Raw genomic sequence first — 13,625 nt, forward strand, 5'->3', positions numbered from 1 at the left:
GCAGTGTTGAGATTGAAACCATAGAGCCTAGAGCCTGTTTATATATATATATATATATATATATATATATATATATATATATATATATACACACACACACACACACACACACACTGTATATTCTCTATAATATAGAATACATGTCAAAGATGGCAGCTATAATTGATATGTCATCATGTAAAGACTAGCCCATTTACCCCAGAAAAGTGTGTGTGATGGCAGGTGTTTTATTCCAACCCTCGAAGGTCAGTGGTTCGTTTTAAATCTTGGCAATGAAAACTGATTGAAGTTGACATATTACACTCACATTTCGAGGTTATGTGACGCTGACTTTCTGTTGTATCTGGAAATCATTCTTTTGTTAGTATTTTTTTAAATATTATTATTATTATTATTATTATTATTAAATCGTTATCCCCGAGTCTTCCTTCTGCTCGCCATCTGCTGATCCCCGGCCCCGCTGCCTCAACCTCCGGGGGTTATAGCATCCTACCTAGTTCTTACACTCGCCCTACTCGAATCCTCGGTCTGATAAAAGCCTACCACTCAAGTCTAAATATTCAAATGTATATTTTTTAATAAAAGAACACAACCTAATACTAGAGCAAACGAGGCCTTGTGGAATTTGACGTGTCTTTTATGAAAAAAAAATATACATAAGGTCTGTAACAACAACTGCGGTGTCATGGATACCTAACCTTGCCTATTCCACTGGGAGTAGTTTTTTTGTCTTGCTCGCTACCGCGAAGATAACGCAAGAGCGAGAGGAAAAAAATACTCCAAGTTCCTGTATGCACAGCGCTAGTGGCACAGCAGTTCCTTCTGGGAAGTCTATTTTTCAATATTTCGGAAAGAAGGAATCGCGTAAACATCGGCTAATATTATGACATAAAGACATTATTGTTAAAATGTACATTGATTGTAAACTTCACCAACACTTTATGTGCAGCAACACTGCAAACAGCGGAACACATAAATGTTCTGTGTTCCACTGACGGATATTGATCGTGTCGTACCGAAGGGGAAGATGGTTGAGGGATGGACCGTGTCGTCATGGAGACGATAGAGAGAAATGTGTGAAATTACGAATTGTATAGTCTTATAACTGCTCACTTATTACCTTTTGTTTTTTTTCACCCCACACATTTTTGTGAAGTCCATTAGAAAATAACATTTGGCGTTCAGTAAGTACCGTATGTGTTTTGTTTTCTGAAGCTTTCTCAACTTTACTAGTGAAGAGCATGGCGTTTAGCTAGGTCTACTGTTCGAGCTGTACCGACTTTGTTCTGGTTCACCTTCATATTTCCATTTCAATCAAAAGCTATTTCCCAGTGTACACTTACATTTCATATTTTGTAAAACAGGGCAACAAAAAATGTGACGTTGCATGTGGTATTTGTATTTAACTCAGCACGTGCGCAGTTTTTACGTTTACATTTAGTGGGCGCAATTGACTGAAAAAAGGCCGAAGTAATCCTAAATTATCGACAGTAATAATTTCATAAATTAATGTAATGATAAACGATTTATTTGTTAACGTTTACTGTTAACATTATTTTTGCTCCCGTTAAAATGCACTTCCATATATTCGATGTGTATTGGTGTAAACTCTAGTAAACAACAATAATAAATGTTGGTTTGACTAACATTTATAACTGCACCGTTATGTTTTGACAGAGGATAAATAAAACTTCTCAAATACAACAATCATGGAAACTCTGAGGAGACCGATGATTGCTGAAGATTCAGTCCAGTACAGTCTTTTTCTGGTACCTCCAGACCCCTCTGACCCCAGGGATCGAGAGAAGTGTCTGCAACAATACATTGAGAGGATCCTGGCTCAGTTTGCCCCTCTTTTAACACAGTATATCTGGCAGAATCAACCATTTAGTATTAAATACATGCCAGAGAAAGGTAAGGCAACAGGACTGTTGAGTGTGTTGCTTTTGATACTGTTGTTACAACTGTGAACTAGCTGCGCCACTGGACTACCATGGGAGAAGATCTGCAGGAAGCTTTCATTCCTGGTTTTTGCTATGTTGGGTATTATTATTGCTTATGGAAAAAGTAAGAAAGATATCATAGCTTTAAGTTCCAGTTCTGTAAAGCTGTACATTTAACACCTTTATTCAGAATATATTTAACATGAGTAAAAATAAACTTAAACTGAAAATCCAAATATATTTACAAAGGATTATTGACAAAACACTAGTCTAATTTTATTATGCAATGATAACGTCTTTAAATGTATGGGTGAAAAAAAGTTTCTAACTGCTTTAGCAGAGGAGGCAGAACCCCTTTCATTCCTCCAGTCCACAGCTTCCTTTCTTTTTCTTTCTGATCTTCAGGTGTCATGCCAGCCCATATCCAAGGCTTCACGAACTTCGGAGACAACGTGGAAGATGAGTGGTTCATTGTATATCTCATACAGCAGATCACAAAGGTGTTTCCAGAACTGGCGGCTAAGTATGGATGTTACTGTTAAATTATATTGTTATTTTATACGTTTTACTTCTGGTATTTTAGTCATTTTAATGCTGCTAACATAGTCCGACTTACAGTGAGATCCCAGGGAAAAGACATGTTTGTGTAGCTTTCAGATTTTTTTTTATAAGTGTATTTAAGAAATTTAGGGTAATGTACAACATATACCTGCTTGGTAATCCACAGTCTGAGCTGTGTATTCCTGTAGGGCAGGTCCAAAGCATAGTGCTATAGAACTGTAGAACTAGACTGTATTTTCATTTCTTAATTTTAATCAGGTTTCACTATACTGTGTCTGTATATTTTTGTTTTTAAAGTAAAATTCCATTTTTTTTTTTTGATTTCCAACCCTTTAGGATTGAAGATAATGATGGGGAATTCCTTCTGATCGAAGCAGCGGAGTATCTTCCCAAATGGCTGAACCCAGACAGCAGTGCGAACAGGGTAAGACTTTTAAAGATGTTAAAAGCAAGAAGGCCAGTTCTATTTATTACAAACACTACTTTCTCATCAGCAGGTTAAGTGTTATAACCCCTTGACTAGGCCACAGTAAAAAGCAGATCAGATATTTCAATGCACTCTCTTGTATTTTTTTTTTTTTATAATGTTGTATTTGCATTTTCCTTTTCCAATGAGCAGTATAAAACCTAATCAGAATTTTCACAAAACCTAAATGAAGCATCTCCATTTACTGTTTTTATTATATTGTTTTGTTTTGTTTTTAGGTGTTTTTCTTCCGAGGTGAGTTTCACATCATCCCTTTTCCTCAGAACCCTGCAGAAACACCATGGTTACCTAAAGGCACACCCACAATCCCCCAGGCTGTAAACCTGCTCTCCACACACCCAGAGACCTGCCTGGCAGCTGAGCCAATCCGCAAAGCATTGGGCAAACGACTGAAAGGGTAAGCGCGAGAACCATATTCACTGCATAAGTACACTTCACTTACTACAGAATTTCAAATGTATATTTAGTTTCCAAAGTTGCAGGAAAGGGGTACTGGTGAAATTAACATCCAAATTACATTACATAGCAGTTTTGATCCATTCCTGGTTTTACAATTTACTATTGACACACCTGAACTTGTTACCTATACCTATTACCCAATCAAGCTTGTATTAAAAGCTGGAAACTGCTACGCAATATTAGTTTTATTGCCATTCCTGTTGTCATAAGAAAACTTTACTAGCATTCTGGCTGCCTGTCTTAGCTCAACCCAAAGCAGTGTCTTATTGCAGGTACCCCCTGAAGATCCAGTCTAACCTGCACCGTGCTCACTGCTACATCCCGGCAGGCATTGCGGCGGTGCTGAAGTGTCGGCCCGACCTCGTCGCCCCAGCGGTGCTCGCTTTCTACCTGCGCGACCCCATCGACCTGCAAGCCTGCCGAACCTTTTCCATCTTCCCTCCGGAGACACGCGTCATGGCATCGGTAAGGGCCTCGCTCAACCATTTAGCAAACCAAGCATTGCCATTGAATAATAATAAATGAGATGATGCCACATGGCCAGAATATAAATGAAGGATAAAACTATTCAAAGAATTTGGTTCAAATTAACCCATATGAACGATAAGACGCTTTACCAGGATTAGTCATACCTGAGCTTAACACATACCATACGGTATGAATGTGTGTATGAATGAATAAGTGCGACATGTTGACGTATGTATTGGAACATGTATAGGTGCCTCCATTTTATATCCCTTGCGTGGGAATGATTAGGCGCAACACATTAAACTCACAGCAAAACTGAAATAGCTTGATCAGCAACAAAGGGCTTAACTTTCAAGGTAATATTCTTTTGTATTTTGTATTTTTTTTTTTTGTTGTTGTTGCAGGTGACTTTCACCAGATGTCTCTACGCCCAGCTGCTGCAGCAGAGGTTCACTGCAGATCGACGCAGTGGGTTCACGCTGCCTCCCCGCTCACACCCCATGTTCAAGGCACATGAACTCGGAATTAAGCTGGTAAGAACACAAGCTTAGTAGAAAGTAATTATTGTTTTTAGTTGATAATGTTTGGTCTACGTTGCCCAGTGCTGCTGTGGTCAGATGCATGATGTTGACCTCTGTTCTCAATGAGCCCACTTTTTTAAACATAATTGTTTCCATGTCTAAGCAAATACAAGTGCTTTACAAACTACAAAATTTGAGAAGGCAAATTACATGAAGTGTTGTTTATATTTTTATATGATTGAAGTTAGAGATGGCATGCACTGAGACTCGTGACTTCTGAGATATTTAGTCCTGTGCTAGGTCAGCATTGAAAATGGTCCTAGAATTCACGAAACTATATCCGATTAGCCCAGGCCAGCCAAACACTAAAACATGTCTCTCTGTGTCTTGTTGTCTAGGCCCATGGGTTTGAGATCATGTGCTCTAAATGCACAAAACGATCATCTGATAAAGGCGCCCCCGTGTGCAGTAATCCCCTTTGGAAAGGATTCCTTAACAGCCTCAAGAAAAACGACTATTTTAAAGTGAGTCACCCTTTCTTTTTCTGACTAACATTCAGCTGAAATTCCTCCAACCACCACTGGAGCCCAAAAAAACATGCAGTGTGTGGTGCACTGATCGTGGCTGTCTGTCTGTTAAGTTCTACATGGTGAACACTATAACTGCTTAAACTTTTCACCAATTTTTTATCATACGATCCTTGCCTCTTACAGATTTTTTTGCATTTCATTTGAGTGATGATTTATACACATTTTTATAAATAATTACAATAAGTGATTGTGGGGCCCTCTGTATGAGTGTACACTAGTTGTACACCGTGCTGCACTTTAATGTGCTGTATCTTCAGCCTATTTTTTATTTTTTTTTGTTTCCAAGGGTGAACTTGAGGGGTCTGCCCGCTATAAAGAATTGATGAGAATGGCAGAGAGTTTCTTTCAGCAGTCTGCAGCCATAACACAAAGGTAAGAGGAGTATCTCTTCCCCACTCCACAGTGGGCAATACAGATGTTCTTTATTGGCTGCCTTATTCTTATTATGGAGACTGGCACCTGTCTGTCTGTCCCAAACCCTCACTGTGTTGCTCATTCAGTTCCAGTGCTTTATTGCCTGGGGAGGAGGTTCTGCAGCTGCTGGAGAGCACCCCCTACAGTCTGGAGGAACTGAAAAAGGCAGAGTCTAGTCTGCCAGCTGAGGACAGTGAGTATCCATCTGACTAAATTACACAGTTTTCTAACAGTTCAGCAGTGGGAGACTATAATCTGAGATTATAGAAGTTTGCAAAATAAAATGAAAAAGTTGAAAGTACATACGAAACAATGTCAAAGCGCCTTGCCTATCTTGCTTGTTCTGATGATTCGTGGGATTTCTTGTGTTTCTTTATGAAACCTCACCAGTTCAGCTATGGAAAGTGTCTTGTAATGCATAGAAGGTTTCACTTTGAGCTTAATTAGTCACACCTAAGCTCAGATGAGTTTGATAAGGCTCACAGTGGAATGTGGCTGATTTTAGTCACTTTTTTATTTATTTAATCAGTTTGACTTTTCTACCCAGGTGAGAGCTGGCTGGAGATGACTCCAGAAGAGCTGGAACATCTGCTAGAGGAGGCGACAGGCCGGGGGATTAAGAGCTCACCCCGTGGGGATGCGGAGCGAGAGGAGGAGGAGGAGGAGGAGGAGGAGCAGGAGGAGGAGGAAAGCTACAGCCTGTCTGCAGTCACTCACAGCATGAAGGCCTTCATTAACAAGGTCTCCACGCATGAGGGAGCTGAACTGCCATGGTAAGAAATACAAAGTTCAGAGTTTATGAATCGTGCAAATCGTAAACGTTAGATCATATATCTTTTGTACTCGTGGACAAGTCAGCTATTCCCAGCATGAATGCATATCCATTCCTCGTCATGCGAGCAGAGCAAATCAAGAGGTGCCAAAGATGATCTCTCCTCTGCTAATCCTCTCCGGTCCATGTGCTAATAGGAGCTTGGCCTCCTGGCTCTGAGTAGTGTGATATCACTTTGATGTTCACTGCAGATTTATTGCATGAGTTAATATTTTTGTAAAATGCTTTTTCTCCATAAAAAAATGTATGAAAACATTTGGATTGTGCTCAGCTCTGTTTTAGCATCCTTTTACCCATTCCCTTACATGAGATGGTAGCTCTTTTATAAGAGAGACTCTACACACACTGTATTACCTAACAGGGCTGTGTGCTTGTTTTCATTTATTATTATTATTGTTATTATTATTATTTATTGTTGGTAGCTATAATTCATTTTACTGTATTTGTGCTTTTTAGGTCGTCTTCTGGTTCCCAAATCAAGTTTGATGTAAACTCTATTGCCAGTGCTTTCGAAAAAATACTAGGTATCCATTTATTGTGTGTGTCTGTCTGTGTCCATTCTATATATAAACAAAAAAAATTATATATATATATATATATATATATATATAAAATAAATAAAATTAGGCACACACACTCCTTCCATGTCTTAAATTTGTACTGTATATGTTCCTTCTGTTGCAAATCAAATGGCACTGTCATTAAAGAAGCCATCGTTAAGGGAAATTCCTTCATAAGGGGGGTCCCAGCTTAAAAGGGTTAAACAGCGCTGTATACTGCATGTTGCCATTTTGAAGGTGTATTGAATCTGTGTTTCATTTGTAGGGGGGCCTTCAAGTGCCCCTGATGAAGAGCTGGACTCTGATGACCTCGAGGATGATGATATAGACTATGATGACGAAGATCTTCTGGGCAGTGATGATGAACCGGGGGGTGACAGTAGCTCGGGGGCCCTGAGCAACCTGAGAGCCTACATGGCAGAGATGGACCGAGAGCTGGCTGGCACTAACATCGGGAAGAGCTTCAGCACACACAGCAAAGTGGTGAGCCAGACAAAATAAAAATAAAAAGATAAACCACACAAAAAATGTCCGACATAGGACCGCAAAGGGTTAGAAGTCACTAAAGAAAAAAGGACCATGTTTCTAAATTAAAACAAATCGTGTTATTTTAACACTCTTTAACCAAAAATGGGTAACATTATTTTAGCTGATTTTGCTATTTATGTTTTATTGCCAAGTTTAAATGTCTGGTAATAATAATATAATAGTGCAATGCGCTGTATGCAAAGTAATACAACATTTATTATCCCATAGGATGCTGGAGCGGCTGACTTGTCCAGGGATTCAGGCCATGATGACAAGGATGATGAAGAAGATGGGGATGATAATAATGAAGACCTCCAGGCAGCAGGGGACGCTGTTCCACTCGACCTGGATTTCAATCTGGTTTCAAACCTGCTGGAATCGTTCAGTTCTCAAGAAGGGCTGGCCGGTCCTGCTTCCAACATCCTCCAGAGCATGGGGGTCCGCCTGCCACACAACACTGACAAGAGCTAGTGTTTCCATGCCTGAGCCTTTACACACATACCTGCCTAGATTGCTTTGTCTGAAACAACTACCTATTCCAACCAGCCACAAATGGGCAAATAAGAAGCCCCTATACAAAGATAGCTACAGGCTTATGAGCTTCTGTCTCATATTGGTTCGTATTAGGCTACACCACCTCCTAATAGTTCTTGGTTCAGCGTCCAGACTGTGGGCCTAATTTACAACGCTTTAACTCATAAATTATTTCATGTTTTTCAAATCCTGTTGATGTATTAAAGAAAGTTTTGATATACTTGCTAAACCTGTTTTTTTTTGTTTTGTTTTGGTTTGTAAATGCTCTTGATTGTCTGCACACAGGGATTTCATGCAAATCTGTATTCAATAGGAACAGTGCTTTTTTTTTTTTTTTTTTTTTAAATGTATCATACATTTAAAATCATTGAAATAAATAAAATAGATTGTTTACAATATTAAGTATAAAATGTATTATTTATGTATGTGGTGTGTATGTGTGTATCGTTATATCAATATACATGTTTTTGTCATCTGTATGCTGCAGGGGGTTATAAAGTATTAAGGGTTTGAATTTTCTGGTTTTTATTGTTTGTTCGAGGAGGTGGGGGGATGGTTATCGATTTTTATTATTACTTGGCAATAATAAATTGAATGTACGTTTCATTAGTACATATGCAAATGTTTACTTACTATGTTGAAGTGAGGATGTCCACATTAGGATTCCATCAATGTAGAACTCTGGATGCATTTTAAATCTAAGTTATGATGCGAGGAGTAACAGATTTCATTTTACCCCCATTACCACCTGCGTATCTATCACACTACAGTTCATGTTTTATTTTTCTGCCCACCCCATCGTATTACTGTAGTAATTATTACTGTAGTAATTAATCTCAGCATACAATAAGTTATTTACATTTTTTTCTAAGATTAAACATTCATCATGGTATTCGGATTAAGGTTTGATATTTATGTACTGTAGCTATAATAATAATGTTAACCATAATAATAATTAGGCAGTCGTGCGCAAGAAATTTTAATATGCGTTAGTAGTAGCCTAACAACAGCAGTTTTATATATACGATAACTTGTTTTGATTCATCACTGAATAAAACTATAACACCATAAAAAGTTAACTGGCAATGCCATGTTGCTGGTTTGTGTGGGTTTGTGGTAATTAAGCCCATTGATAAGCAAATGATGCATTGATGTTCCTAGTGTATGACATAGTTCCACAAAATTGATGAATGTTCAGTAGTAGTGTCTTTGCACACTGCCTGCCTGAAATGCAATTTCATTTATGTAGGAAGAGAGTGGTGCATGATTTTAAATATATTGCCAAAACAAAATAACTGAATTTTCTAAATAGGTCTTTGGGGGTGTTTTTTTGGTTAGTATCACTGAAAACCGAAAACTTCAAACTCTAAAAGCATGTGTCAAAAAAATGTATATCACTGGCTTAACTCTTTCCAGCTGCAGGTTTTGTGCAGAATAATAATGGTATGTGTTTGTACAGCAGCTGCAACCATTTTAACAGTAACTGACATTCAGAAAAGTAAATAGATTTATTTCTGACACTGATGGCCGTGCTGTAGGTGGATCTTTAAGCATTGAGGTGTTGTAAATCTTCAGTAGAGACGACTAGAGGTAGTGATGGTTAAACAAGGTGTGCTTGCTTCAGCACCAAGTGGTAACAGTAAACTAGTAAGCCACTGGTGCTGATGAAGAAGCTAGTCAGTACTGGCGAGGAGGTGGACCCCAGGCTGCACTGGACCAGACTCTTGAGGGTCACCAAGTTCTCTTTGACCACTTCCATAACAGCAGCAGTCACTGCTGAGCTGCGGAGAACCATCACACAGAGCAGGAGCCTCATGATGGAGCCCAGGGCCAGCAACCCAGCGAAGTAGCCTAGGAAGAGGAGGCTGTGCCAGCTGCCCTGGATCAGAGCCTGGGGGGAGTCCAGCTGGAGCAGGCAGAAGAAGCCCAGCACCAGACTGCTGTTGACTGTGACTGTGTAGTGGATATCCAGCATGGAAACGTTCCCAATCCCAGATGGAAGCCGCTCCCAGACCTTCTGCAGCCAGCACAGGTACAGGCTCTCCAGGAACAGGCTCAGAGGAGCGTACAGGTAGACCAGAGAGTCCTCCGAGTGGGTGCTCTGGATACCTAGACGGGGGAAGGTGCAGGATACAAGAGGGTTATCAAAGAGATCCTATACCAGCGAACCCTTCCTCTTGTCAACTGAACAAACCTTTCAGCTGGAGCCTTCAAAGGACACTGAGCCATGGTCCTGCTCACTGTGAACTTTGAAGATACCAGGGCACTGTTCACAATGCCAGCAGAGGATGTTTATATATATATATATATATATATATATATATATATATATATATATATATATATATATATATATATATATATATATGTGGTGGTACCTGGGAGGATCGAACTGAGGCTGATGGCAGTGACAAGGAGGCTCGCTCTGAGAGAGGGTGGGTGCTGCGTGCCGAGGCCACGCATCCAGGCCAGGCAGGCGATGGGCACGAGGCGCTGGGTAAGGTCGAAGAGGCCGGAGGGGGCACTGCCAACGGCCCATAGTCCCAGCACAGTGTGGAAGCTGGAGCAGAGCGAGGGCACCAGGAGCAGCTCTCCCAGCCGTAGGGAGTAGGAACGTAACGGGACACAGCCCAGGCACCGGAGGGTCTGCAGGACCAGCAGAGTCAACAGCACCTGCAACACAGGCACTCACTCAGGCACTGTTTCGACCATTGAATGCTGAGTGATGTTTCAAGGCAGTAGTTATTTGACCTTTAGAGAGACTGGTAACACTGTATAAGCTAATAGGTTTGAGTTTCAATCTAAGAGTTATATCATTAATAATGCTTTTGAATTCCTTTTTTTTGATCATTAATATACATTTCACATGTCTTCCTTTCCTTTATCTCCCTCTCCGCCCTACCTGTGCAAGGACGAGGGGCGCTGGGTAGGTGTATCGGTACTGTGTGATGAAGAGGCGTTTGAGGAACTCTGAGAGCATGGCAGCGAGGGTGTAGAGAGTGGCGGTCAGCAAGTACACACAGCAGCGGGAGATCAGCAGGCTGGTCCTGGACGGGGGGCTGGGGACCCTTTGCAGCTTCCCCCAGAACCAGCCGGGACTGTGAGGCAAAGGGCAAAGGGTTCAAATGAGGGAAACATGATAAAGCTGTTTCCTTTCAATAAGTGTATTAAATTTAAATATATCTAAAGCTTCTGATTTTCTATTTGTTAACCATAAAATATCAAATCGATTCCCTAATATTGTGTGTGTACTTATAGTTTTTAAATTCCCAATCTAACCCATTCTTTAACAAAAAAATCAGAGTCCTTTGGTGAATAATGTTGAGTTGAGTTGAGTAGGTGGAGTTCAAAGGTCGCACAATATGGAATTAGGAACTCATGGGGAAGCGAGCATTCCACCACACATTCTAGGATCAGTTTAGAGAGCATTCAGCACATTTGGATGATAGGGAGCTAATTCATAGATGCACATCTAAAAACTGGTCCTACAATCTACCCAGACCCACCTGAACCACAGAGACCTGCTCTTACCTGAACAGGAACACTTTGCTGTTGGTGTTAAGATTGTAACCCATCCTGGCAGCACCACGCAGAGCCAGCAGGAAAACCACTTGACAGAACCTCTGGAAATACATGTGAGGAAATGTGGCATCTCAGAGATGTACCCTGTAAAACACAGATTGCATTATTTATTCATAGTGTATTCCTTTATCCAAGACTGTACCACTGAAAGTGAAAATTAAGGACTTTTTAAGTGGTTTTTTTATGAGCATTTATAAACATTCTCTTGGGAAAAAAAAAGAAAATGTCTTTGGTAAAGCATGGAAAACAAGGAGGGTACGCAAGGAAAGCTTTTCTTTTTAGTGCTACTGATAAAAAATAAAATATACTTACTGACCAACCTACCTAATCTGCAGTAAACTGTTACCAGCACACCCCATGGTGTGATGGAAAGAAGACTTCCATTGCACAGCATTTTGATCCATTGCAGGTTTCAGTCTGACTTCCTGAAGGAAGTCAGGCGACCGACTAAGCCTGGTTAAATCTGAAATGGCTCAACATGCTGTGTAATGGGGGTCTTATTTCTCTCGTTGACATGGAGCTATAGGGGAGCCCCTTCATGCTCTGTCAGTAGTGATTAGTTGTCCTGTGATATGTATACCTGTGTTCATTCTCGCAGTGATCATTCAGAACTCACCCAGTCGTCTTGTCCTTTGGCACCCCTGGTTTAACTCCTGTCTCTCAGCTGCTTTTCCAATAAAAAAGAAGAAAAAGAAGACGATGAAGAAAATCGTTTCGGGACTCAGTTGTGCACCAGGTAGCATTGGATTCCTTTCCTAGCAATACTGAAACCCTTGACATCAAACCCTGAACACACCAGTTTCTCTTGTAGCAACGGCCGCAGCGTTGGAGATCATGTCATGTGCTAATAGAATCTCTAATAGAGAAGCTCACTTCCTTTGACAGCCTGGACTTTAGTCAGCCCTTACTCAGTTCCAAGCACGCTCCATAAACCCTGTTTATTTACAGTCACGCAATCAGTTACTATCTGATCTGTGCACTGTGTACGTACAGCACAGACACACACAGGGGGATTCATATGCATAGCCTCTGTTTATCCCGTTATGATTAGCACCATGAAATAGATATTTGTTCTGAATTTACATGTAAAAATGTGACTATGCCAAAAAAACATTATCTTTGTAATATAGCAACAAGCTTTGATTGAAGTAACAGCTGTAGTCATCCCATGGAGCTCAATGCTGTTACTGCTGTTTATCACGATGGGTCTTTGACCTCTTGATGTTCTTTTTATTATACTTTTGTTTGTATAAATGACAATTCTGACATAGGAGAGTTTATTCCCATTAGCTTTGATGTTGGTGGATCATTTTAGGGGGACAAAACTCAGATATGATCTAATTAAGCAACAAATTGAAAAGCGTGAGGTCCTTTTGTTCCAGCCTCCTCAAACAAGGTGATTAGGACTCAAAAACGAGATAATCATTCTTTTGTGAGCAGCAGCCACAGCTTTCAATGAGCTGAATAGCAACGTGAAGTGCTTGTATTGGTTTTCTATGCATGCATGTACTACTCTTTTAGAGAGTCTTAACTTTATAGAATATTGCCTTGTAATCAAGCTTGGTAATTGAGGTGCTTTGCATCATCTTGCTGCCTTTCATTGTGACGCAATGGGATTATCTCAAGGGTCCTTAGCTCTGTTAAATCTGCAAACGCAATTTATTTGGAAGCGTTGCCAAGCTACCGAACGCACTTGACATCCCGTAAAAAAATGAAAAATCTGAAAACAAATCTCACAAATGTTTTTGATCGCATGACAGTCTGTTTCGTCAAATGAAATAAGGTTTGCCAGTTTGTGAAACCCTAGAGGAGGTTTACAAACACAAAACATGTGAGTTAAAGTTTGAAAAGGGCCCGATTTTTCAGGTTCTGTATCAATATTATTAGTTATATTTGAAATATGAGGTAAAAATAACCTGGACAAACTCAAGCCAATCCGCATTGCGGTTAAAACAGATCTAGTATACTTAGGCTTAAGTATACTACAGTACTACGCTAAGATGTTGCATTGTTGACTCTAGTGTTGGTCTCTACTAGAGAGTATGGGTTTTTATATGGGCTGCCTGTCTTCACATGCTAGCCAGCTTCTATGTGTCAGTGCCCTTGGTTACAGGAGACACTGTGCCAGGTGTATGTGACAGGAGCT

General features: G+C 40.3%; 2 protein-coding genes across 2 annotated transcripts; one reads left to right on the forward strand and one right to left on the reverse strand.

Annotated features, from left to right (window-relative positions):
* The first annotated feature begins 922 nt into the window (after positions 1–922).
* ecd (ecdysoneless homolog (Drosophila)) lies at positions 923–8,230 on the forward strand. Its single transcript, XM_041269351.1, has 14 exons — positions 923–1,184; positions 1,678–1,914; positions 2,349–2,466; positions 2,841–2,928; positions 3,210–3,388; positions 3,723–3,915; positions 4,323–4,451; positions 4,838–4,963; positions 5,316–5,401; positions 5,530–5,636; positions 5,991–6,216; positions 6,732–6,799; positions 7,101–7,318; positions 7,592–8,230. Exons 2-14 carry the CDS (start codon positions 1,710–1,712, stop codon positions 7,832–7,834), a joined length of 1,986 nt encoding a protein of 661 aa, XP_041125285.1. The 5' UTR covers positions 923–1,184; positions 1,678–1,709; the 3' UTR covers positions 7,835–8,230.
* Positions 8,231–8,807: 577 nt separating this feature from the next.
* Positions 8,808–12,320, reverse strand: si:ch211-248a14.8. Its single transcript, XM_041269352.1, has 5 exons — positions 12,096–12,320; positions 11,429–11,563; positions 10,800–10,995; positions 10,276–10,570; positions 8,808–10,006 (listed from the first exon to the last, which is right to left on the reverse strand). The coding sequence occupies exons 2-5, from the start codon at positions 11,530–11,532 to the stop codon at positions 9,498–9,500; spliced, it is 1,104 nt and encodes a 367-aa protein (XP_041125286.1). The 5' UTR covers positions 11,533–11,563; positions 12,096–12,320; the 3' UTR covers positions 8,808–9,497.
* Between the last annotated feature and the right edge of the window lie 1,305 nt (positions 12,321–13,625).

Source organism: Polyodon spathula, chromosome 13 (genome assembly GCF_017654505.1).
Source record: "Polyodon spathula isolate WHYD16114869_AA chromosome 13, ASM1765450v1, whole genome shotgun sequence".
NCBI classification, from domain to species: Eukaryota; Metazoa; Chordata; class Actinopteri; order Acipenseriformes; family Polyodontidae; genus Polyodon; species Polyodon spathula.

Excerpts from the sequence above, each read along its gene's own strand:
- ecd (XM_041269351.1), top strand. The coding sequence starts at position 1,710 with ATGGAAACTCTGAGGAGACCGATGATTGCTGAAGATTCAGTCCAGTAC. Across the intron at positions 1,915-2,348 it reads TAAATACATGCCAGAGAAAG|GTGTCATGCCAGCCCATATC; the intron begins GTAAGGCAACAG and ends TCTGATCTTCAG. Across the intron at positions 2,467-2,840 it reads TTTCCAGAACTGGCGGCTAA|GATTGAAGATAATGATGGGG; the intron begins GTATGGATGTTA and ends CCAACCCTTTAG.
- si:ch211-248a14.8 (XM_041269352.1), bottom strand. The coding sequence starts at position 11,532 with ATGTATTTCCAGAGGTTCTGTCAAGTGGTTTTCCTGCTGGCTCTGCGT. Across the intron at positions 10,996-11,428 it reads AGCAAAGTGTTCCTGTTCAG|TCCCGGCTGGTTCTGGGGGA; the intron begins GTAAGAGCAGGT and ends TTTGCCTCACAG. Across the intron at positions 10,571-10,799 it reads CGCCCCTCGTCCTTGCACAG|GTGCTGTTGACTCTGCTGGT; the intron begins GTAGGGCGGAGA and ends CCTGTGTTGCAG.